This window comes from Hyperoodon ampullatus (assembly GCF_949752795.1).
Source record: "Hyperoodon ampullatus genome assembly, chromosome: 5".
Lineage (NCBI taxonomy): Eukaryota > Metazoa > Chordata > Mammalia > Artiodactyla > Ziphiidae > Hyperoodon > Hyperoodon ampullatus.
Window position 1 is genome coordinate 27,816,521 of NC_136918.1, and position 27,484 is coordinate 27,844,004.

A 27,484-nucleotide genomic window follows, 5' to 3' on the forward strand; every position below is an offset into this window, starting at 1 on the left:
AAAAAACTACCCATAATCACATGACTACAGCAAATTGCAGAGATTGGAAAACGTAGTATCTAGCTGGGTTACCATGTGCCTTACTAAATGGAATTAGTAAAATTCTGTTTTGTTAAACTGGATTTGGGGTGTATGGGGATTTTTAAGAATATTTTCATATTATATGTATTACAGATGTTATATTTTTGAATGCAAAAAATATTTCACAACAAATAAAGGACAAGATTAAAATGGAATTGGACCATGTAGCAGTGGGACCTGACCAGATTCCTTAGAGTTGGGGTGGTTAGGGGTGAGGCATCAATTGCTTAAGATGAATGACTCAGGTTTAAAACCTGAAGGAGGAAGAGTTATTAATAAGATGATGGGTGGCAGAGGGAAGAACATTCTTGAGAGCAAATAAAAGGTGTGAGAAACTTGGTCAGAAGGGAGCTCAGTGTCTTGGAAGAACTCAAAGAAGTCCTGGAGTGTTGGGATATAGAGAATGGGAGGAAGAGAAAAAAAAGGAAAAGTAGAAGGTAGGCAGAAGCCCACTTCACTTTTCCTCAGACTATGTCAGCCACACTGAGCTGTAGACAAAGCTGGGGAATACAGTCTCTAGTTGGGCAGCCATGTGCCCTGTTAAATCATAGTCCTGTGTGAAAGGGTCTCTCAGACACAGGATAAACCTGTATGGTCACCTCCATAACTATGGCTTGCTCTAAGAGAAAACCAAATAAGAGTCAACCAGAAGGATATACAAGTGAAAGAAATAAATGAAATGGAAAAGAAAGTTTAGAAAATATATGATCAATAAAACCAAAAGAAGATAAAAGTGTTAAACTTCTGGCAATTGTATTCAAGGAAAAATAGAGACAACATCAACAATGTTAAGATTTTAAAAAGGACCATAAATTGAGAAGACTTTTAAAATGATGAGATTACTTTGTGCAAAATCTATCAGCATAGTTTTCTAGATTAAATGAATATTTTGGGGAGAGTAGTTAATTCCCAGAAGAGGTCCCCAAAGTGGTAAAAACCTTGAGTAGACCAATAACCATGGAAGGAAGTGGAGAAAGAGACTATTTCGTTCATACTGCTTATCACCCCTACTAAAGGCTATTTCAGATGGTTTTAAAGCTCAGTGTTATCAAGTCTTAAAGGAACAAGTAATTTTTTTATTGAAGTATAATTGATCTACAATGTTTCAGGTGTACAGCAAAGTGATTCAGATATATATATATATATATATATATATATATATATATATATATATATATATATATAATCTTTTTTAGATTCTTTTCCATGATAGGTTATTACAAGATATTAAATGTAGTTTCCTGTGCTATACAGTAGGTCCTTGCTGTCTATCTATTTTTTTATATAGTACTGTTTATCCTGAATTCCCAATTTATCCCCCCCCCACTTCCCCTTTGGTAATCATAAGTTTGTTTCCTATGTTTGTGAGTCTATTTTTGTTTTGTAAATAAGTTTATTTGTATCCTTTTAAAAATTCCACATATAAGTGATATCATATGGTATTTGTCTTTCTCTGTCTTACTTCACTTAGCATGATAATCTCTAGGTCCATCCATGTTGCTGCAAATGGCATTATTTCATTCTTTTTTATGGCTGAGTAATATTCCATAATATATTGCACCACATCTTCTTTATTCATTCATCTGTTGATGGACATGTAGGTTGCTTCATGTCTTGACTATTATAATAGTGCTGTTATGAACATTGGGGTGCATGTATCTTTTCAAATTTTCGTCTTTTCCAGATATATGCTCAAGAGTAAGATTGCTGGATCATGCAGTAACTCTATTTTTAGTTTTTTAAGAACCTCCATACTGTTCTCCATAGTGGTCGCACCAATTTACGTTCCCACCAACAGTGTAGGAGGAGGAACAAATAATTCTTTTAAAGCTTTGGAGAACAAAAAAGCCTGAAAATTTCTGAATTCAATCTACAAGTCCAGAAAAGTCTGATACCAAAGCTAGGTGAGGATAATACAAAAAGATAACCATATACCACTTTGAATATACATGCTAAAATCCTAAACAATACATTAGTAAACTGAATATAGAAGTGTATTAAAAGAAAATGTACCATGCTTATTGGGATTTATTCCAAGGATGGTTCCATTTTAGGAAATCATTATATAATTCATCAGATTTATAAAGAAGAAAACCCATGTCATTATCTCAGTAAACACTGATTTTTTAAACATAACTCCATAAATATTCTTTTTTAAAAAATAACTTTGTAATAAGCAAGCAATAGAAGGAAGGAATTTTCTTTAACGATAGAAAATATTTATGAGTAACCAAGGGAAAACTCATATTTAATGAGGTGACATTAGAAGCTTCATAGTTTTTGCAATTTATAAAATGGCAAAAATTTCCCCCCAAAATGGAAAATGAAGTCAATGTAAACCCATTATGAAAGTTTTTGAAAATAAAGAAAAATAAAGAAATAAAGAATGCCTGGTTGTTTTCAATAATGATTTCATGCATTTCCTTCTAAATTTTTACTGCATTTATTTTTTTACTAACTCATTTGCAACTACATAACATATACACAATTATTCCTTGAATATTAAAAAATAATACATGTACATTTTACAAAATTTAGAAGTGTAAACAATATAAAGCAGAAAATGAATTTCTTTCATAATACCATCTCCCAGAAATAATTTAACAATTTGCTGGATTAATTTTTTTTATTTTGTTCTAGGATTTCTTTCTTTTCTTTTTTTCACATCACTGAACTCATATCATGTAACTAATCTTAAATATAATTAACACAGAATAATCACAGATTTTTAGATAGGGAAAAATATCTGCCGAAAGACATGGGACTGGATCATAGCTTTACTTGATTGAGAAAAAATGTCTGTAACTCAGTTCATTCAATATGGATTATATATATATATATATATATATATATATATATATATAAAATTATTTTCAAAATGTATAGAATATTCTTTTAAAGGTTGCAATGCAAATGGTCTTTTGTTCATGAACTAAGCCTTGCTTCTGTGATGGGAAATGAAAACACTGAATGATTCTGCTGGCAGAATTGTAGTGATGCTGTGCTACCCATCCAGATGCCCCCTCAGAATTAAAAGGGTTAAGTCTTGGGCTTCCCTAGCGGTGCAGTGGTTGGGAGTCCGCCTACCAGTGCAGGGGACGTAGGTTCGAGCCCTGGTCTGGGAGGATCCCACATGCAGTGGAGCGGCTAGGCTCTTGTGCTGCAATTACTGAGCCTGCGCTCTAGAGCCTGCGAGCCACAACTACTGAGCCTGCATGCCACAACTACTGAAGCCCATGTGTCTAGAGCCCATGTTCTGCAACAAGGGGGGGCCACAGCAATGAGAAGTCCGTGCACCGCAGCGAGGAGTGGTCCCCAGTCGCCGCAACTAGAGAGAGCCTGCGTGCAGGAGCGAAGACCCGATGCAGCCAAAAATAAATTAATTTAAAAAAAAAAGGGTTAAGTCTGCGGTGGCTGGGAGTATGCCGGCCCAGAGCCCTCACCTCTTAGCCCTCAGTCCTTTCTGGCACTGCCTTCAGCTGAAGGAAGTGACCTTGATCAAGATCACGCCCCTTTCCCAGAGCAGCCTGCATTCAATGATGGGTCAATATGGGTGTGTAACAGGAGGTCCCCCTAGCCAACCCTGAAGGACACACAGCTTTAGCTGGTGGTGTACCTGGAGTGGGCAAAAGATCTTGTTGCAACTTCATTGCAGCCCAATTTCTTCCTCTGCTCCTTCCTTCCTTCTCTCCCTTTATACAAGTGTTGAGCCTAAGAGGATTCCCTAAAAACTTCCTGCAATTTCCGTCTCAGACCTGCTTCCCAGAGATCCTGACCTGCATCAACAGTGTTGCAGCTTCACCCTTGTTCACATGTTCTGAATAAACACAGCTGGTTGGTGTTTAAGTGGTGATTGCCCTCTGAACTGTGGGGTAAAGGATGTACCCCAGAAAAAAATATTTACTATTTGTTATGTGAACTAAGACTGCCACCTGCCATATAAGTAAACAAAGGATGTTGCAGCCATCAAGACATCACATTACAACCTCCCCAATGGTGAGCCCTGAGGGAACTCAGGATGGAAACAGGATGCCAGTCATCTAGCAGTCAACTGTTGCAGCCATCCCGACGGTGTACCTTGAGGAGACTCTGGATGAGAAAGCACAGAATACTGGCCCCAGATAGCTGAGGTGCGCATCAAAGGAATGATTTCAGTGAGCCCAGACTCTTGCATCTTCCCATACATAGAAAAGGACTAAGTTCCTAAACTTGAGATATCTGATTTTCTTTAATTAACAGTAAACTTTTGACGTTCCAACTACCTGGTCTTTTGTTGAAAAAAATCCTATACATCCTGGCTCTACCCCCCCCCACCCCCCTTGCTTCTTTAGAACAGTTTCTCATAGTTCAGAGGCTTAAGTCCTCAGAATGTCCACCATATAAAACATAACTCTCAACTTTTAGGTTGTGCGTTTTTTTTCAGTTGACAGTTATGATACATAGAAATGACTAGAAGGGAAAGAAGAATAATGTAGTGAATTGTTACAGGAAAGACACAAATTTATAACTTCTACATTCTTAGATTTATAATTCTGAATCATTTCTATTGGCTGGAATATATCTTTAAGTAGTTTCTTTTAGGAGACATTTTTGGGTTATGTATTTTATGGTTTTCCATATACTGAATTCTGCAATCGTCTACTGTGACTTTGCTAGCCTGAGAATGTCACAAAAACCTGCCAATATCTGGATCTATCAGATGGGTCATGTGCTGGGACAGGGCAGTGGGAGTGTCCAAACCAGGTGTAGGCAATAAGAAGTGTTGACTGTAGAAAATTTAAAAACAATAATCCAACCACATTTGGTCAGCTTTTTATTACTGCCATGTGCTGGTAATTTAAAATAATTCCAGTGACAAAGCATTCTTCCTCAACCCTAAATCTTTTGTTAATCTGGATTCAAAACAATTCCTGTGGTTATTGCTCAATTTTAATAATACATGTAAGTTTCAAAATTGGCACATTTATAGTACAATTACAGACTGGGAGAAAATATTTCCAAATCACTTATCTCTAGAATACATAAGGAACTCCCCAAACTCAACATTAAGAAAACCTACCAATCCAGTTAGAAAATGAACAAAACACACAAAGAGATATTTCACTTAAGAGGATATAAGAATGGCGAATATTCACATGGAAAGATGTTCAACATCACTAGTCATTAGGGAAATGCAAATTGAGACTATAATGAGATATCACTACACACCAACCAGAAGAGCTAAAATGAAAAGAAGTGACAATGCCAAATGCTGGTGAGGAAGTGGAGGTACCGGGTATTTCACACATTGCTGATAGAAATATAAAGTGATACAGTCACTCTGGAAAATAGTTTGGCAGTTTCTTGAAAAACAACAACTAAATATATAGTTAACCCTGCAAACCAGCAATTATATTCCTGGGCAATTATCCCAGAGAAATGAAAACTTATGTCCACACAAAAACCTGTGCACAATTGTTCATAGCAGCTTTATCTGTAATAGCCAAGAACAGGAAACAACCCAAATGTCATTCAATCAGTGAATGGTTAAATAAATTGTGGTATATCCATACTATGGAATACCATTCAGGAATAAAAAGGAACAAAATATTAATGTATTCATAACTTGGATACATCTACATGGCATTATATTCAGTTAAAAAAAGCTAATCACAAAAAGTTACATACTACTTGATTCCATTTACATAACATTCTCTAAATATTGGAGGTGGGGTACAGACCAGAAGTAGTCAGAGGGTAGGGGGGTATATGACTCCATAAGGGTAGCAAGAGGAAGATATTTATAGAGATGAAACAGTTACGTACCTTGATTATGGCGGAGGTCACACAAATCTACCCTTGTGATGAAACGGCATAGAACTATACACACATAATGTCCCAATGCCAATTTCCTAGTTTGGGTATTATACTATAATTATGTAAGATGTAACCATTGGAAACAACTGAGACCTTTCTCTCTCTCTACTATCATTGAAAATTCCCATGAATCTATAACTATTTCAGAATAGAAAGTGAAAGGGATATTTTCAGGTTACGTCTGGATATTGCTTTGTTTTTACTGATTTTTGAGTGCAGCATATTGAGACCTTTTAATTGCTTTCAACATGTGAGAATCTAAGCTGCATGGAAGCCTGGAGCTGGCGTCTCATCTCAGTGATGCTGGTGGCCCAACAGTCTGTGTCTATTTGGGAAAAGAATCTTTCCTCAAAACATATTACTTCCATCTGAGACAGGATGGGACCTGGGACCCTTTGCTGCAATGCTTGCACCTGGACAAAAGTTTCCTTGAGTAACAAAATACAAAGAAACTATAAGGGACTAAAAATAACTGCGTGTATATGCAGCTGGGGCAAATTATGGACAACAAGATACAAAAAGACCAAAAAATCCAACTGCAACTTCTGAAGAGCCGGGAGCAAAAGCAGGGCACTGCACATGCCCCCTGCACTCAACACCACCAAAAGGGCGGGCAGACCACCTAAGCCACACCTCTGGCCCGATCCCGGGGACACACCCCTACCCTCATCCCCATGTAAGGAACCGGCTCGCCCCTCGCCCCTGGGAAGCAAGCAAGGGAAACTGTTGCTTGTTCTCGCTCCCCCTTGATGTAGCAGGGGCCCCAATAAAGCCTTGCCTGAACTTCTTGTCTGGCCTCTAGTCAACTTCTATTGATTGGGGAAGGCTAAGAACCCTGGTTGGTATCACATCTATTATAAATTTGTTACACTGAACTGATCTTGTCAGAATATGACACTTGACTGTCATGTGCCAGAAAATTTATTATAAAATATAAAAATTTACACATTTACAAATCACATCATTGATTTCACCTCTTGTCTTTTTTAGTCTATTTTTCAGAGAAATCCTTAAAGACCACTGTGCATAAGACTAGAGACTATATTTTACAGAGTCATGTATATTTTATACTACTTCTGATGTAATTATCTTTAGTTTATTTATTTACATTATGAAGTAAACATTTAATTGTGTATAACATATATACAAAAAAAGACAAATTAGAGTGTGCAGCTTGTTTTCTGGTTGGTACTGATCTTGAATATCTAAATCAGAGAAAGATTATATATATATATATAAAGAAGTGTTGTCTCTGTAGAAGTGTTTCTCTGTAGAACTCTGTCTCTGGTATAACCATCACCCAGCTTCAAGTATGAATACAAGTATTGACTTGTTTATTTCCATCCATTTTACTCATTCAGATTTTTTGGGGACAAATTCAAGGCATCATATCTTTCTGTCTATCTGACCTATTGATCTATCTATCTACCTACATACATATACATATTCATATACATGATCAAAACAGAATCACAATATCTATCACATAAATATATAACCATAATATTTTAACATTATCAAGTATCAAGTCATTGAGGAACTGTGTTTTTTAATTGGGATCCTTAGATTCCCAGGGGTTAGGGGAGGTGTTGTAGGGATGGAAATGTGCTGAGTGTGGAACACGAAAAAATCAACAGGTAATACACAAGGCCAAGTCCCATTTCTGTGTTTATTTTATAAATGGGTTTCTGAATGACATTTTATTGAATGAAAGAACTCTGTCATTTAAAAAAATGGAAATTACTGAATAAGTAATCTTGAATCAAAATTAAAAATTAGTATACCAAAGGGGATAGCAGGGGGCAGCAGGGGAGGGATTAATTAGGAGTTTGGGATTAACATATACACAGTACTATATATAAAATAGATAACCAACAAGGACCTGCTGTATAGCACAGGAAACTCTACTCACTGTCTTGTGGTAACCCCTAATGGAAAAGAATCTGAAAAGAATAGGTGTGTGTGTGTGTGTATAACTGACTCACTTTGTTGTACACCTGAAACTAACACAACATTGTAAATTAACTATACTTCAAATAAAAAGAAAAGGTTAATAAAAAAAGTAGTATTCTACTTTTTACAAAACTAGGAAAAAAATATACACTTAGTAGAAAAGTATACTGGATAATCCTTTACATAATTTCTGGTCTAGAAAACACATTATTAAAATGTTTAAAAATCTTGTTACTCATAACTTAGTACAGAGATAGGGGTAGGTCAATTACTAACTGTAGCTAGTGTTAATTAGTTGATTTCTTTATTCATGTAGTTGATATATTCACTTCAGTTGTTGTGGTTAAGGAATTTAAGTAACTGGGGAAAGTTTGGGAGGAGCCTTTATGCAAGAATTCGATAAAGTGGCAAAAGGAGAACTGTTTTAGAATTCAATGGCAGGACTTCAATTTCCTCTGAATAGACCCCTTATTGAGTTAAAAGAAATCAGAATAACGCCAGAGGATTTTTACAAGAGCAGGGACTTTTCCCCTGGGAGTGAGAAGAAGAACTATCTAAAATAATTTAAAAGTCCGAAATGTCCAAGCAGCAAAACAGCAGGAAATAAAGTGAGGGATTGAGTAAACTAATATTAATAATTTTAAAAGTATTAAAAATTATAATAGATTCTAGGTATGAAGATCAAGATTAAATTTCCATAAAAAAGCAATGAAGTTCTTTTGCAAAATTTAATAAATCAAATTGCAAAATGAAAAGAATTTTTCACTTTGATATTTGTTAGAGCAAATTTATATTTACTTTTATTTATTTTATTTTATTTAACATCTTTATTGGAGTATAATTGCTTTACAATGGTGTGTTAGTTTCTGCTTTATAACAAAGTGAATCAGCTATACATATACATATTCCCCCATATCTCCTCCCTCTTGCATCTCCCTCCCACCATCCCTATCCCACCCCTCTAGGTGGTCACAAAGCACCAAGCTGATCTCCCTGTGCTATGCACCTGCTTCCCAGTAGCTATCTATTTTACATTTGGTAGTATATAAAAGTCCATGCCACTCTCTCACTTTGTCCCAGCTTACGCTTCCCCCTCCCCGTGTCCTCAAGTCCATTCTCTATATCTGAGTCTTTATTCCTGTCCTGCCCCTAGGTTCTTCAGAACCATTTTGTTGTTGTTGTTAGATTCCATGTATATGTGTTAGCATACGGTATTTATTTTTCTCTTTCTGACTTACTTCACTCTGCATGACAGACTCTAGGTCCATCCACCTCACTACAAATAAATCAATTTCATTTCTTTTTATGGCTGAGTAATATTCCATTGTATATATGTGCCACATCTTCTTTATCCATTCATCTGTTGATGGACATTTAGGTTGCTTCCCTGCCCTGGCTATTGTAAATAGTGCTGCAATGAACATTGTGGTACATGACTCTTTTTTTTTTTTTTTTTTTTTTTTTTTTTTTTTTTTTTTTTTTTTTGCGGTACGTGGGCCTCTCACCGCCGCGGCCTCCCCCGCCGCGGAGCACAGGCTCCGGACGCGCAGGCCCAGCGGCCACGGCCCACGGGCCCAGCCGCCCCGCGGCACGCGGGATCCTCCCAGACCGGGGCACGAACCCGCGTCCCCCGCATCAGCAGGCGGACTCCCAACCACCGCGCCACCAGGGAAGCCCATGACTCTTTTTGAATTATGGTTTTCTCAGGATATATGTCCAGTAGTGGGATTAATGGGTCATATGGTAGTTCTATTTTTAGTTTTTTAAGGAGCCTCCATACTCTCCTCCATAGTGGCTGTATCAATTTACATTCCCACCAACAGTGCAAGAGGGTTCCCTTTTCTCCACACCCTCTCCAGCATTTATTGTTTGTAGATATTTTGATGATTATCTATCTACTTTTAAAAGTTGATAATTGTTACAGCTAGATAATGAATGCATGGGATTTTATTGTAATATGTTTTCTACTTTTTTTTCTGGATCAAAATTTTTCATAACAAAAAAGTTTTAAAACATACTAAAAGACATCAAAATTTGTGGTTATAATCTAAGCAGGTACCAAACCACTAGCCATCTTGATTCTTAAAAGTGAACACTCCCTATATTTGAAAATTAAAATATGTAAATATTAAAATCAGAAAAAATATTCACCAAACAGTTAACAGAGGAGAAGGAGAGGCAAATGGAAGAGTAAATATTTCTATTTTTTTAAAAATCTACACTTCTTAACAATAGTGGTAGAAACATATTTTCAGAAAATATCATAGAAACAAAAATGCTTTGATGAGTGATTCTTTGAATCCTTTGAATTCATGAAAGTGTCTTTCAGATATAAATTCAAATAACTGGACCAAGGATGGGGTAATTATCTTTTAGTGAGCACCAGGAATTTCATAGAGAGAGCTGTATGTACACAAATCAGAAATAGCACACCAATCTGCCAGAGGACATTGCATTTCTGCTTTTTACTCCATTTTTTTTCAGTTGAGTGTTGCTACTTAAGTAGAAAACAGAGAAACTGGGAGAAAACTTTTGGCCCAGGTTACTGGGATCATGTTAAATAATTTAATTTTAACTGTTAGAAAAATATTAGGATGATCTACACGGGAAAGATGTGAACTGACTTTTGCTTTTGGATTTAGAGGATTTTAGATGCAGAAAGACCAAACAAATGGTGTTTAGCCAGAAAAACTCTAATGGATTGGTGAGAACTGGCCTCTAATTACTTACTCTTTTAGGACATAGTTCTGACAATATTTATCAAGGACATAAATAAATCTAGCAACACACACTAATGAAAAAATTTCCTGCATATTCTAAATATAACAAGTATTATGATAGACACAGAATTCTCTTATTCACAATTTAGTTTTTTAAATGCTTCATCACATACTGGTTAGGAGTTTCTTTTATGGAAATTCTAATCACACAAAATAATGCATGAATCAAGCAAGATAATGTGCTTTCTTCACTTTTGTCCTCTCAAAAATTGTAATCAGTCAATTGTCCCTAATCATTGCTGTTAGTTCCTGCTTATTCTTCCCCCTACAGGATTTATCAAAACATCAAGTAATGCAGTTTCTGGAATCTTGCACGGATGGTGTGGCCCTTGAAACAAGTTTTTAATGCTTATTTGGGTGTTCTGTAGAAGGACTCAAGTTAACATGTTTTTACTGAAAAGTGCCAATAGTTTAGTTGTAATTATAGTGTGTGAAATTTGGAGTGAGTAGTTGGGAGAAAGATGGTTTAAAAGACCCCAAAAATTATTATGCAGAATAAAACTGATGGAAAAAGAGATAGATTAAAACACAAAGTTGAAAATATTAGGCACCAGAAACAATCTTTTAGAAGAAAAAGGATTTCATGTGGACCTAGGAACAGACAATGAAGATGGATTACTTAGGCAACAGGAGACACGAGCTAAGGCTTAGGGGTAGCAATAGCATGATAATTTCAGGAAAGAATAAGGCAATCAGCATAAGAGAATAGTAATTTTCAAAATGCTCTATAAAGCTTGAAGCATTTTTTTTGGAAACTGCCAGAGGGCTTAGGACAAATGCATTTGATTATTATAAGTGGTTTTTAGAAAGTTTCAAAATTTTTTCTTTTCCACTTAAAGGTGATGGATAGAAAAACTGGGAGAGAGAGGTAGAAACAGGGAAAAATAGAGGAATTTTTAGCATTTATTGAGCATCTATCATGTTTCAGTTAATCACTGTGGATAAACTGTATTAATATAACCCTCATGTTAACCCTATCAGGTAAGTTTTATCCTCTCTACTTAGTACATGAGGTAGGAGAGCTGATGTACCTTGTTCAGTGTCATACAACCAGGAATAAGTGCCTTTGGCATCCATTTGGAGGTCTATATGTCTGTAAAACCCATGTATTTTCCAATAAACATACTACGTTAAAGAGAATGATGACAACCATTCACCCCTTATAAACTGAGAAACCGTTGATTCCACTGACCCTGACAGAAAAAATATAAAAAGGGAGTCAGGAGGAGAAGGTGGAAGATGTGGTGAGATGGAATGGTTTCCCAGAGGGTGGTAGGCTGCAAATATGGCCACCAAACAAGCCTCACATTCTTATCCATACATGCCTCTCTCCCAATCAAAACACAGAGTTTATTTCCTCTCCCCTTGAATTTGAGCTAGTCCTGTGACTTTCTTTGACCAACAGAATATGGCAGAAGAGATAGTGTGTGACTTCTGGAATTATGAAGCTTCTGTATTTGCCCTCTTTGCGATGCAGCCTTCATGTAAATTAGCAAGGACTCAACTACCTAATAACAGAGAATGATAGATAAAGATGGAGCTAGATAGAGAGGGAGGGAGGGAGAGAAACCTAGACAACTCCCAGTCATTACATCCTCCTTCATTAGGGCACCAGATGTGAGAAATCTTTAGAATGTTCCGGTCCCAGCTGAGGTCCAAGCTAATAGCAGCTACATAAGTGACTCCAGCCAACACTATCTGGAGCAGAAGAACTATATAGCCTACCCTAAGAATCACAAGAAATAATAAAACTGTTGCTGATTCCAAGTTTTGGGGAAATTTGTTATGTAGCAAAGGCTAACTGATACACCTAGTTTTGGGATCCTGGAGTGGAGAAAACAAATTTTCAGGAAAAGATGAAAGACAGAGCAATGGAGTAGTGTTACCTTAGTTTCTATCTTTATTCAGATCCCTGAGCCTATATCTGACCTTAAAGAGTACCTCTATTAAAACACAAATATCCCTGGAAGGGAGACAGGGCTTCTTAGCAAGGATTAGTTGACAACCAAAAAAGCACCAACATACAGCATAGGACAGAGGAAAAGGTTCTATTTAAGACTGACCCAGAAAGAAGAGTAAGAAAGGACCAGAGAGAAGTCAACCCTTGCAGAACCTTGGCCTTGCCACACCTAGTTAATACCAGTACTATCACCTCCACAATCACCACTAATCATAATCATTTACTGTGATTATGATTGACTTACAACCACCTACTTTATGCAAATATTACCCTAGATAACATCTAATTTATTTTTTCTCTTATTCTTATAGTGACTTTCTAAGGTAGGCACTGGCTCATTTTAAAGATAATGAAACTAAAGCTCAGTAAGTTTAAACAGCTTGTCCAAATCCTTGTAGTTTACAAGAGGTAGCATGACAATTAGTATGTAGTTCTGCCCAATTCCAAAGCCTTTGCCCTTTGCCTTTATCATTTAATTTCTCATAATTTATGGGTCCTTTGCTCTTTAGGGCTATCAACCCCCCAAAATTTTTTTTTAAATGTTGGTAATTGATTTTGAAAAATAAGTCCTATAGGAAATTGGTCCATATTTTAGAGTTATAGAATACATTAAACTTTACTTAACATGAGAAACAAGTTTATAGGCATTCTAATGTAGAAATTCATTAAAGATGAAAAAAATTTTAAAAAGTTTGCCTCGATAACTTGTAGCAGTAACAATTTTATCACAATCATGGTGGATGCTGAAATAATCCAATATTTTTCTCACTGTTCTCAATGTCCTGCATTAAAATTCCTTAGTGCCTTTTTGTTCTGGGCTCTTCTCGGGCTCATAGAAGGCAAAGCAGCAAAGTCTCGGCCATCCTTTGAGTCAGTGAAGGGACAGAATAAGATATCTGTGAGTAATTCAGGCAAGGAAGAAATGTTCAGGAATCAAAGTGTAGGGGTAAAGGAGAAAAAAGGAAGAACAGACAATAAAAACATATGCCAACTCCTTGCCTACAAGATCAACAAATAGATTCAACTTATTCATCCAATTTTAAAGCATCTATTTATCCTGTGCCAGAGCTGCAGAGACGAAGATAAATAACTCACATTTCTTGACCTTAAGGAAAAGTAAGCAGTCTGATTTATCTAGACAAAAGGTGTGCTGAGAGATTTGAAGGTGATCCAGCTAATTCATGGAGGTCCCAAGATAAGGTCCAATTCACTTTCCCTTCTGAGATGTAACTCTATCATTGCTTCTCTGCATGCAATCTCTGGTTGAAGAGCAGAGTCAATAATACAATACTCTCATTGCAACCATAGCATGATATCGACAACATGTACACAAGAGCTGTAGGAACAGAGAGAGGAGTCCTTTATGGAAGACTGTTTTATATCTAAATGATGGGCTTCCTTAGAAAGCCTGGCATAATAATGCACCAGTCAAAAATACACCAATTGATTTACTTCAAAATTCAGCTATTAAAGAAATGGTTTTATTATTAATAGGATCCCTTTTCTATTCCTTAACGCTAAACATGTTATAGAGTGATGGCTTGGTTGCTGTCTACTAATGCCTCTCAACCAGGGAGTTTTTGACAATGCCTGGAGACAGTTTGGGTTCTCAAAACTGGGGTGTGGGTGTTCCTGGCATCTAGTGGGGAGAGACCAGGGATGCTGCTAAAAATTCTACAATACATAAGACAACCTTCTACAATAAAGAATTAATCTGAGCCAAAAATGTCAATGGTTCCAAGGTTGAGAAAACCACCTGTATGTCATTTTTACATGAACTTTAAAGCCTTTTAGATAATCCAATCACAAAATGATACAACAAATCATATACAAAAGATGAATTAGTCCTAAGGAAATTTTTAGGTTTATTTATGAAGCCAAATAACTTGAAATAAATAAATTACTTAATTTCTTTTAAATCTTTAGATCATGCATTAATAATCAGGGTGACATTAGATATGCAATTCAGGGACAGTCATGTCTCAACTGGTCCATGTTTCTCTAGTTATACCCATCAATTCACCAAATAATGATCTAAACCTCTGACAAATTTAGATATTTTCTTTTGAAGCAATTCTTACAGATATGGAGGCAAACTGTAAGATATTCTCTTGATTTTTTTCCTTAAAAGAAAAATGATAGCATCTCACTCACTTGAATCCAAATTTTGAATCTACAACAATCTCAGTAAAATCTAAGATAAATGGTCCTAGATTGCTAGCCTTGATTCTATGATTCACTAAATTAGTATTATAAAGATAATTCTTTTAGGTCAGGGTATACATTTTAAGTGTGCAAAAACTATTTTTGAGGTATATTAAAACATTCCAGATGGGTCAACCTGGTGGCAAACTTCCAATTATTAACACATATTATTTTTTATTCATGCAAAATAGATCCCCAAATGATCTCTGTATGTCAACATTTTATGGTTCTGCCTCTATTTACCTACCTGGTAGGTGCCAGGAAGTGCCTAGTTGCCAGTAAGCTTTATGAGACACGAGCTGGGAAATATACCCTCAGTTCATTAAAAGAAACTCTTGGACGAGGAAGAAACTGAGCAGGGTTTGTAGAGCTCTCATGGACAGTGAAGGCAAGATTTCCCTTTCTTTCTCATTATCTTGGCTATACCACCAGTGTCCTGAGCTCCTAATACTCTGTCCACTTGACTTTAGGGTCTCTTGAACCTCCTAGCATAAATCTGACTCTCCCTATCCTCCTTCTTGAATCAGAAATTGAACCATCATTTTCTTTACCATTTCTGGTACAGACCCTTCACTTCCTAGTTTTAATATCACACAGTTCTGTGCCAGGTCTGTTATGATTCTAAACATGACCAGTTCCAGGACCCTATGGGAGAGTTTTATCTTTTCTCCCTCTCCCCCAGACCAGAAACATGGGCCTAATGATCTGAGTCCAGACCTATAGTTCTTTTTTAAAAATATTATTTTATTCAAGTATAGCTGATTTACAATGTTGTCTTAATTTCTGCTGTATAGCAAAGTGATTCAGTTATATGTATATATATACATTCTTTTTCCTATTCTTTTCCATTATGGTTTATCACAGGATATTGAATATAGTTCCCTGTGCTATACAGTAGGACCTTGTTGTTTATCCATCCTATATATAATAGTTTGCATCGGCTAATCCCAAATTCCCAATCCATCCCTCCTCCAGCCCCCTTCCCTTTGGCAACCACAAGTCTGTTCCTTAAGTCTGTGATTCTGTTTCATAGATAGGTTCATTTCTGTCATATTTTAGATTGTACATGTAAGTGACATCTTATGGTATTTGTCTTTCTCTTTCTGACTTAATATGATAATCTCTAGGTCCATCCATATTGCTGCAAATGGCATTATTTCATTCTTTGTTATGGCTGAGTAGTATTCAATTGTGTGTGTGTATCTATCTATCTATGTATCTATCTATCTATTTATCTATATTCATATATATATATATGAATTAGTATATATGTATATATATCTTCTTTATCCTTTCATCTGTTGATGGACATTTAGGTTGCTTCCATGTCTTGGCTATTGTAAATAGTGCTACAATGAACAATGGGGTGCATGTATCTTTTCAAATCATAGTTTTCTCTGGATATATGCCCAGGACTGGTATTGCAGGATCATATGGCAACTCTACTTTTAGTTTTTGGAGGAACCTCTATACTGTTTTCCACAGTGGCTGCACCAATTTATGTTCCCACCAACAATGTAGGGGGGTTCCCTTTTCTCCACACCCTCTCCAGCATTTGTTATTTGTAGACTTTTTAATGATGGCCATTCTGACCGGTGTGAGGTGGTACCTCATTGTAGTTTTGATTTGCATTTCTCTAATAATTAGCAATGTTGAGCATCTTTTAATGTGCCTTTGGCCGTCTGTATTGACGTATACTTCTTAAGGCTACAAAAGTTCCTGTGATAGTTAAAGTATTACCCAAGATATAAAGCACAACAACAGCAATCTTATTAGCTCAGCTAACACAAGTTAAGTACCGAATATAATGACTGAAATAAGACCCATGTCAATAAGACTTTCCAGAGTATCACATCTATTAATTAGAAGGGCCATAATTGGGAGCCAGATATATAGATCCTCTATTCCAATGCTATTTCCAGTATAAAAGGATCCAGTGTTGGGAAAGGTTGAGGGAGGAATCGTTTGTTAATTAATTATCTAGATCAGGAATCTGTAAACTTTGGCCCACCAACAAGTCATCTGTTCCTGTAAATAAAGTTTTATTGGAACACAGCCACACCCATTTATTTACATATTGTCTATGGCTGCCGTTTTGCTATAGTGAAAGAATAAAGTAGTTTTGATAGAGACTACATGGTCCACAAAGCCTAAAATATTTACTATCAGACCTTTATAGAAAAAGTTTGCTGATCTCTGATCTAGATCAAATGAGAAAGAGAAAATGAGAATGAAAATCTGAACTAACCATTTCCCCAAATATATTCCTATGTGAGAACTAACTTGCTAGAGACGGAGAAAGTATAATGACCCAGCTTTATCAAAACTTTAAAAAATTAAATGTTGCATAATTGATCCTAGGTTTATGTATGCAGGTGGTTTAAAGGGGAAAAAAGAAGCATAACGGCAGGTACAATTCAAGTTCAAATATTTCCCAATTCTATTCATTTCACCATTACATAACATCAAACACTCCATAAAATGTAGGGTTTATGAGAATCCAACCATTTAAGAATTGGCATTGAAATGCAAATTCCCACTAAATTCAGCAAGGATACTAAAGTCTATTCTTGTCTTTCTTCTCCCTGAATAGGACCATAAGTTAACCAGGGACCCTAGGAAACGTCATAGGACTGTCTACTATCTATTGTATGACACTCCCCAGGAAGTACTTCTTCACTTAGGCACAGAGCTATTTACTGGGTTTTTCCAATTGAATCTGTGGAAGCATCAGAAAAAAGAGTGCACACTTCAATTTCAAGGACTTAGGTTGGAACAGGAGGGTTTTGTTTGTTTGTTTTTGCTAGTAAAAATGCATGTAGCAAACATGCTGATTGTTCCCTTCCTCTGGTGAGTTCAGATTGAAGATGTAGAAAATAGGATCATCAGTTCAAAATCTGTAAAGATGCTATGTGACCCAGTACACTACAAGCCTTCCTATCATGTAGTATGATTATGGAATTACAGATCCTTGTAATAAAAGAAGCTTAAGAAATTATCTAGACTAATTATATTATACTGTAGCTGGAGAAACAGCAATTAGGAGAGGGAAAATGCCTGGCCTAAGGTGACACTGCTAGCTTGAGGCACAGATGGGACTCGAATCTGTAACTCCTGGGATCTTTTTACTATCTCACACAGTTAGCAAGCTTACCTGCCTCAGATAAAATTATAAAATAGAGAAAAGCCAGCCTCAGACAACCATATATTGTCCCAAACTCCCTTCTGATTGCAGGCCTTGACAGGACGCACCAACCACTGAATGAAAAATAAAGACCAAACTCCTCAGTGTGACCTACAGTTGGAGGTGTGAACTACCTCTGTGTTCTCCATGCAAGGCGAACACTCATATTCCCGGAAGAGGAATTCTCTAGAACATCTCATAGGCCAGCACATCCTCCGGAAGCCCAAGTATCTAAGGGCAAGTCTAAAGAAAAAGTGTCAGGAAAACCTGGGCACCAGAACTCATCAAATTCCAAAAGAACAGGTATCTCGAATAAAAGGAAGAGGCCCTATCTTGGCGGTGCAAGGTACCTAGGGCTTATTCCAGGCAACAACCTTGGGTCCTTTCATAGGAAGCTGGGCCTGAGGGGCCTTGTGGAACATCTTCCCAGTTACTCCATGGTTTCAACTTTATGGCCCATAAAAGCAGTGAAGGAGCAAACTCCTTAAGCTAATTTTAATACTGCATAAAACCTAGGAGAAATAATTGTTATCCATCATAATATCCATAATTGCCACATTTCTATCATACTCTCCTGAACTAGACTTTATCTAGAATAATATTTATAAATGTCACATAAACAGAAGCTCTGATTAGCTGTTGATGACATCAGAAGGATTTCTATGAAGTGATTGATGGGGCAGAAACATGTCAGATCACCTTAGTTCTCACTCTTTTTAATAAAGTGAATGGCAAGAGGAAGTGATAAAAATCTGGTATATTCAGATTATGTTTGAAGAAACTCAAGCCCAAGTCTGCGAGAGTATTAAAAGCCTCTCTGAGCTTCTGGAGCTTGCCAAGTTTCCCATTTTTAAGTCAGTGTTCCTTCCACTAGAGTATGTTATTTCATAGTATGGAATCTGCTATAGCAAAACAGTCACATAGCCCTGTTTCCCTCATGTTCTGAAAAGAGAAAAGAAATAATAAGGAAAAGTAGAGGGAATAGAGACAGAAGTAATTTATCTCTTTGTTACGCCCTAGATTTATCTATAGCCACTTGCATTTTTGGAATGTATGATTTCAAATAAAGAAGTAAAAGTTTAACTCACGGTAAAATTAACCTACGTCTATGTATAATTTATAGTACACTTAGCATGAATTTTGGTTTAGCACAGATTCAGCTGATTTCCAAAATGAGTCCATTTACACTATATAATACCTAAGTGTAAAACAGTGCAGAAGAAAGAGTTTGAAAAAGTCAGTCCTTACGTCTAAAAATTCGCCATTTCATTTAGAAGAGTATGTCAACCCTATACAATTTGGATGCTTTCTGCAGAAATTGACAGAAAAATCCCACCCAAATTGGCCAAAGACGGGAAAAAAGAAATTTTGGTCCGGGCTCTGAGTTAACTCAATTCTCCAAAAGGTTCTAAGAATTTGCACCATCTCAGTTTCAAATCTAGCCAGAAAATACACATGCCTGCGTCTCACAATGTCTTGTTGGCTCTGGTGGGGTCATGTGTCTAACCCAGGACCAATTTCTGCATCAGAGGCGTATATAGCTCTGGTTGGCCAAGAGTGAGTCAGACACCAGTCCTGGAGTCTGTGAGGGATGGTGCAAGCTCCACCAGGACTGGTCTGAGAGTGAAGAAATAGTGGCCACTCTCTTCTAAACTGTTACAAGGAGGAGGGCAAATGAATCACAGTGGCCAAGAGACAAAAATCTCCATGAAAGACACATGATAAAAATGATTAAAAATATATCTACCTTGCAAAATAGTACAAATGAAAGGCAAAATCACAGAGTAGTTAATAGTTTGGGCTCTGGAACCAGATTGTATAGGTTCAAAACCTCACTCCACCATTTGTTAACTGTGTGAGCTTAGGTAAGTTTCTTAACCTTGTTGGGCTTTAATGTATTCATGTCTAAAAACAGAGATGGTAATAATCCCTACTTAAAGGTATTTGGTGATAATTAAATGAGATAAAACCTACAAAGTACTTAGAAGAGTTGCTGGCACATGGTAACCACTCAATCAATGTTAACTGTCATGATTATTAATATTATTGTATCTGCGAGGCAAAGATGATAAGTATTATAAAATATCAGAGACACTTACAGAGGGATTAAGGATGTGATGAATTGTGGACCTCATGGCACAGTGAAGGGTGGTTAGTTGTGAGAGGTAGAAGGGGGAGGAGGTGGCACCAAGCCAACGTGAGGCGGTGTGAAAAAGCACAAGTCAAGATAGACCAACCCATCTGAATAAGTGCAGAGGGAAATTGTAACAAGGTCTTAACTGCCAAGAGTTTTTCAAAAACGCTGGGCATAGATAAATCTGCTGGGTTGTGTTCCTCCTAAAATATAACTGAAAAAAAATCTATTGTTTTCAGCTTGGATTTACAGGTCTTTTATTGTTTTATTTAAAGCCATTCACTAAGAACAACTTTATATGAAGACATCATCATATGATTTTTGTGACATCGTCATAAAATTACTCTATTAGGAAACAGATTGTAACTTAAGATTGAACTCAAGAACAGCAATCTATCTCGCCAATATGGATGTGTTGATCGAAGGGTTAAATTCTCATTTCAAAAGGCTCTTACCCTGCTGATGGCTCTCATCTGCTCCAGACCTTCTAACCCCTTTCTCATGGTTTATCCTCCGAGACTTCATAAAAGCAATACTTTTATAATTCCTAAGTTATGAAGATCCATAAATAACACAAAAAGAAAATCATATTATTTACGTTGCCATTTGTTGGCATTTGATGTCCATCCCTGGATAGAATTTGGCAACATCTTCTAGAAGGTAAGAATTGTGTATGATGTTGGATAACTATTTTTGTGAGTAGCTTTATGCTAACAAAGGCATTACTCTTTAACAAGGAGTCAAAATCTTCTAACAAATCAAATAAGTACGATTAGTTTTAAAATAGTCATTTACACAGAGTACCACTGGAATTTTACTTGGGTAAGAAACAAATAAAAGGAAAAACTTTTCACCCCATTTGCCTTTGGTAATCAGTATGCTGATTGTTTACACATCCATGCATTCCAAAGTGTGTGTTTGTGTGTGTCTTTCAAATATGTGTCTACTACATGACAGACACTGTGTTAGGAGCTAGAAAACAAAGATATAGTCCTGTCTCACACATATTATACTATTTCCGGGGTAAAGAATACCCATTCTTTCTTCCTAGGAGGTTCTTACAAGCGAAAGATCCAAAAAGCTACTTAGAGCAATAAGCAAGCCCCAAGAGAACACAGAGATGATGGGTGAGGGGAGACGCAACTGAATCCACCAGCAATTTGAGCCCCATACCAAAGCAAACTGTCGTGTTCCATCTCTGTCTCTTGTGTTTGCTGATGCCAGATTTTCATGCAGTTACTGGCTCAACTCTTACATTCAGTGGTTCCAATAAGGTCATGGCTGTTTGTTACAAGAATCTGATTTTTGGTTTATGTTCTACCATCGCTCTATCCAAACAGTTTTCTTCTGAAACTGGCATCTCCTTTGAGAAGTCTTCCCTTCCCTTCCCTATCCTCTTCCATTCCTACTCAGAAATAATCACATCACTCTCTCAAAACACTTTTCCACAGCTCTGCTTTACTATATAGATAGAATAACATATTGTAGTTATTTGACCATGCGACTCCCTGAAAATCAGTGGAATTTGCCATTTTCACCCATCTGTCTCTAGATGTTAGCTGACTCTTTGCTGATTACATAAGTGCAACAATAAATCTAGGGGTAGCCCCTAGGCTAAATTTTCAGTGTTTCAAAGTACACACATGACATTGTGCTTTCTGACTTTATGAAACAACATTAAACCTCCAAATAATTTTTCCAGTGACAGTCAAGTGTGACACCAAAGCAGCTCTTCCCTGCTTCCCAGGAATTTACATAAAAATGGATGCTCACTAGCATTTTGGGTGAGTATCCCTCTCTTAGCTACAGGGAAACTCAGTGTCTCTTACACAACAGCAGCAAGCAGAAATGAGCCCTCTGAGAAAGAAAACAGAACGACACTAGCAGATGGAAAAGTTTGGAAACCACTGAGTTCAGGTTATGTAAGAATCAAAAGACAATCAGGCACGCCAGATTTACAAGAGATACTAGAAAACAAGCACTTGGCTACTATCAAGTTTTAAACTTTTAATTTTATTTTATTTTGGCTGTGCTGTGAAGTTTGTGGGATCTTTAGTTCCCCAACCAGGGGTTGAACCCAGGCCCTCGGCAGTGAAAGCTCGGAGCCAGAATCACTGGACCGCCAGGGTCCAGTGTTTAATCTTCTGATTCCACTCAAATCCTAGAGAGTTGTGATTTGGTGTTATTTCCAGTTTTGACACTGTTGTTTACATTGCTAATTTTTGCTTGTTAGTGTCACTGAAATTTACATTAAGGTAGTCTGCCTTGTGCCCTTGAAAACTATGGAGAACAGTATGAAGGTTTCTTAAAAAATGAAAAATAGAGTGCCATATGATCCAGTGATGCCACTCCTGGGCATATATCCAGAGGAAACTCTAATTCGAAAAGACACATGCACCCCAGTGTTCATTGCAGCACTATTTACAATAGCCAGGACATGGAAGCAACGTAAGTGTCCATCTATGGAGGAATGGACAAAGAAGATGTGGTACATATATACAGTGGAATACTACTCAGCTATAAAAAAGGAATGAAATAATAATTAAATGATAGATTGAATAATAATAATGAATGAAATTAATAGATTACTTCGGCAGGGCAACACATTGCCAGAAAGACCAGGGCAAGATTAGAGGGCCAGAACTTTTAGCCCCACTCCCTGACCTTCTGGGGAGGGGAGAGGGACCAAATAATGAGTTGATCACTAATGGCCAGTGATGTAATCAATCTTGCCTATGTAATGAAGCCTCCATGAAAACTCCTACTAAACACCTGAGCAGGAGAGCTGATGAACACATCCAGGTGCTGGGAGGGTGGCACGCCCAGGAAAACCACAGAAGCCCCAGGCCCTCTTCCCTATACCTGCCCTAGGCATCTCTTCCCTATGGCTGTTCCAGAGTTAGAGGCTTTACAATAACAGAAGTGTTCCTCTGCATTCAGTGAGCTGTTCTAGAAAATCATCAAATCTGAAAAGGATGGAGAGGGTTGTGAAATTCCCGACATTGTAGCCAAGCTGGACAGAAGTGTGTGGGCCCTGGGCACCCTGTACTTGTGACCGGCATCTGCAGTTAGGGTGGGCCCTTATACCTGTGCACTCTGACACTAAATCCAGGTAGTTAGTGTGACCTGAATTAAATTATAGGACACTCAGCTGGAGTCCAGAGAGTTGCAGAACTGGTTGTTGGTATGGAAAAAACCTACATTTGGTATAAGAAGTGTTCTGAGTAAATACAATTCATACTTACCTTTTGTTTTCCTATAACAGCAAAGAAAATAGTAAAAACAAAACCAAAAACCACGCACACCGATTTCCACACTTTTCTCTCACTGGACAGGTATTACACGTGCTCTAATATCCAAGTAACTTTAAGTATAAGATTGCTCGCCCCTCCTGTATGTAAAATATGCAACAGTGTTTAGTTATGCAAAAACACAAATGTTTGCATTTGCAAACATTCCAAATGATAGAAGTTGGCGGGGGTTACCAAATAGTTCTCAATTTGTGTTGTCATTTCAAAAGACATAATGTATTTAAAACACTCACACACATTTTTAAAAAGACAGTTGTTCAAACGTCAAAGAGCTGGTTCTCATAAAGAACTTAATATACAAGAAGTCCTTACAATGACAATTGCCTTTTCTCTGGTCACCAAAATATCTAATCCAACTTTTGTTTAAATGAAATAATATGGGCATTTTTTTCAGTGTTACTTTTTGTCTGCTTACATGAATGCAGGGTATTTCCTCATAAACTATAGACACAAGCTATAAAGTAAACAATATAAAGTCTTAGAATACTTTAAAGATCATTGAAGAGCTTGTCTGTGTCTTAAAACAAATTATTATTGCAAAATACAGGTACGCATTTGCAACGCTCTACTCTAACAAGCATTAAACTTGAGTTCTGGATTTTGGATATAAAATGAAATCTTGCACTTCTAAGTTCTGAACTACTGCACATTAGATGAAACTGAGAGCAGTATTTTTAATCACATCATTTTAACTTCACTCATTGCTATCAATGTATATTCTTCCCTGATAAAACAAGGGGGTGTGAATCTGTGTATTCTGATAAATTGTTTTCCCATCCTCATCCTCCTTGAACAGGAGTGTAAACTTCTGGTTCCTATCAAGTGAGTTTTTATTACAAAGAGGAAAATGCAAATTCATGTGAGTCTCTGTGATTTGGGGATAGGCACCAAATACTGACTGCTAAGAGTTATGAATATTTATCTGTTGCTGTTATTAAAAACACATTTTTTTTCCTACCAGAGTTTTTGAATAAACAATTTCAAAATGTTACTCCATCTGTCAGTGTTTTCTGAAAACAGTACAAACCTTCTTTTTTCTCTTCTGGAGTAATCTTCACTTTTGTATCTGTTATATCTTTGAATGAGGCCAGAAAAAGGACCACATCTCCTTTCTCATTCTTTATGGGGACAATATCCAATAGGCACCAAAATGGAGACCCTGCAACAGTAATAAAAATACAAATCAACCACTGTCTTGTGTTTTTTCTATGAAAATCACATCATCTGTGGTATAGTTAATAAAGTCCTTACTGTTTTCTTCTATCCCACGAGTCTCCCCCAAAATCTTAAAAATGTCAGTTTTCAGACTCCATTAATATCTAGCCTCTAATGCATATCTCTTCATTCCCAAATGAAGTGCTTTCTCTGAAAATAAGGGAGTATTTTAAACAAAACCACTAGTCTGTGCTGAGACCTTTCTGTTTATGTCATTCAAATTTGTATTTCTTCTTTGAATGTATTGATGTTGAAGCATTCCACTTGATGAAACCCTGCCCCTTCCGGCCCAAAGCACACACTGATTCCTAAATAAAGACTTTTGTTTGATATGAGTTTGCTAAAGGTTTATTTAGTCAATTTAAAAATCAATGCTTGTGCACCAGAATGGCTAAAAGAAAAAAAGACGGAAAATACCAAGTTTTGGGAAGGATGATGCAAAGTCATTTTAACCCTCCTACATTACTGACTCGTTGTCAGTTAGTACATATAATTTAAAAACTGTTTGGCAGTCTCAAGATATATTATCACAATACATTATATGGTAATGTGAATGAGTGATATATAATAATCGACAGGACAATGGATGAATATCACTAACATAATGTTGAGCAAAAATAGCCAGACACAGAGGAGTAGAATCCATTTAAATGAAGTACAAACATAGGCAAAACAAATCTAGGGTTTAAGAGGTCAGGTTAGTGGTTACCTTTGGGAGATTGTGATTAGGAGGGGACACGGGACAGGGCGTTCTGAGATGCTGGTCCATATCTTTCATGACCTTTATGTTGGTTTCATAGGAGTATTCAGGTTTTGAAAGTCATCAAACTCTGTACTTGTGTGTATTTTTCAGGGTATATGTTTTATTTCAAGAACATATTCTTAAAAGTGATACTCAGACTTGTAAAAAAGAATGAAATAATGCCATTTGCAGTGACATGGATGGACCTAGAGATTGTCATACTGAGTGAAGTAAGCCAGACAGAGAAAGACAAATATCATATGATATTACTGATATGGGGAATCTAAAAAAAAAAAAAAGGTACAAATGAACTTATTTACAAAACAGAAGGAGTCACAGATGTAGAAAATGAACTTATGGTTACCAAGGGGTAAAGAGGGGGAGAGATAAATTGGGAGATTGAGATTGACATATACACACTACTATACATAAAATAAATAACTAATAAAGACCTACTGTATAGCACAGGGAACTCTACTCAATACTCTGTAATGACCTATATGGGAAAAAAATCTAAAAAAAGTGGATATATGTACATGTAAAACTGAATCACTTTGCTGTACAGCAGAAACTAACACAACATTGTAAATCGACTATACTCCAATAAACATTAATTTTAAAAGTGATATTCAAGTTCAATTCTATTCTTTGAGCAAAAGAACCATGAGAAATATTATTAACAGACTCAAGTTCAAACGTAAGGCTTATATTTTGAGAAGTTTTTATATATTTCAAAATACACATTAAAAAATATATTAAAATTCCAGTACTAGATTTTCTACTGAAAAGCATTCCTGGGCAGAAACATGTGAAGTTGATGAAAAAGTTATTGCTTAAAAACAAAACTGTTGATCTATTCACACATAATTTTCCTACACTTTTACTTTGATGGGAAAAAATCTGAATTTCCATCTTATTTGGGAATTGATTTCAAAGCTGGCTATACGACAAAAATCACAGAGTCAGAAATATCTTTGATGTTTTAACTTGCTTTGTATGTACTGTGTTAGATCTCACACTTTCCAACACAGCAATATATCCATCCAGCCTTGGAATCTCTCATTTTTCTTCAATTGAGCACCAGACGAGCAGCTGATTTGTATTTAGCATCCATCTGACATAAAAATCATATTTTACTAGAGCTGCTGGGGTATTTTTGTTGAAAATGTGTGGTTAAGTACACATGGGATAAATGTGTAATGTGCTGCTACTTATAAAGTATGCCTTGAATATGTACCTGTTCCCCCACATCCTCCTAACTGTTTAGTGGTATGATTTCCTTCTTGTTCTTTTGACTCAGACACATGGTTTCCTTTCATTCATCTTCCCAAATATCTATGCCACAGAAATCCCATCTCAATACCCCATCACCAGGCTCCAGAAAACCTAGAATCTATGGCTTATCACCAGGGCTCCAACCTCAATCAGCCACGTCACCATGGGAAGTCAGTTAACATTTCTGCAATGAGATTTCCTCGACTGTAATGTTCTCACGTCCTCCTGTCCAGGGTAGATATAGTAACCCCAATAAACATGAACTGATAAGTCAATGTTATTGTCTATGATTAATGAAGAAACCTTAAAAATGAGCCATATCCCTGGCCAAACACTGCTCTCCCCCTCATCCCAGAATGGCCCTTACTTCCAATTTTTGTCTATGATTACCATTTCAACTTGGGAGCCTTTTTCCCTAATGCTGTAGCTACAGTAGGAACAAAAAGATCCACCAGGCCAAGCTATCAATCACATCCTGGAGACAGAAATCGTGGGGACTTGGAGAACGTCATGAATCTAATATTTTGGTTCACACTTTAAATCATCTATCTGTCAATTTCCTTGCAGGAACATCACCCAAATCAGAACAGAGACTATTATTTTTCCTGAAAATCATTCAATCTATGCACTCAGACAAGCATCATTATTGTCTCCACAGAGTCTCCTCACAGACGTGCCAGTGTATTTTAAAGAAACACAAAAGCACAAAATGAGGTGAAAGCCAAGGAAACAGCTGCCAACATGGCAATATTCTCTAATCAGCCATGATGCACGGGCATCATGTCATA

At 36.7% G+C, this 27,484-nt stretch overlaps 1 protein-coding gene across 1 annotated transcript in view; it reads right to left on the reverse strand.

The window, feature by feature from the left end:
• Window positions 1–27,484, reverse strand: part of KCNH8 (potassium voltage-gated channel subfamily H member 8) — a gene marked incomplete at both ends in the record, with an annotated part of 340,973 nt that overhangs the window by 164,763 nt on the left and 148,726 nt on the right. The window contains one exon of the mRNA XM_079705106.1: window positions 24,492–24,623. Coding sequence (XP_079561232.1) covers window positions 24,492–24,623 — 132 coding nt within the window. The remainder of the gene's footprint in view (window positions 1–24,491; window positions 24,624–27,484) is intronic.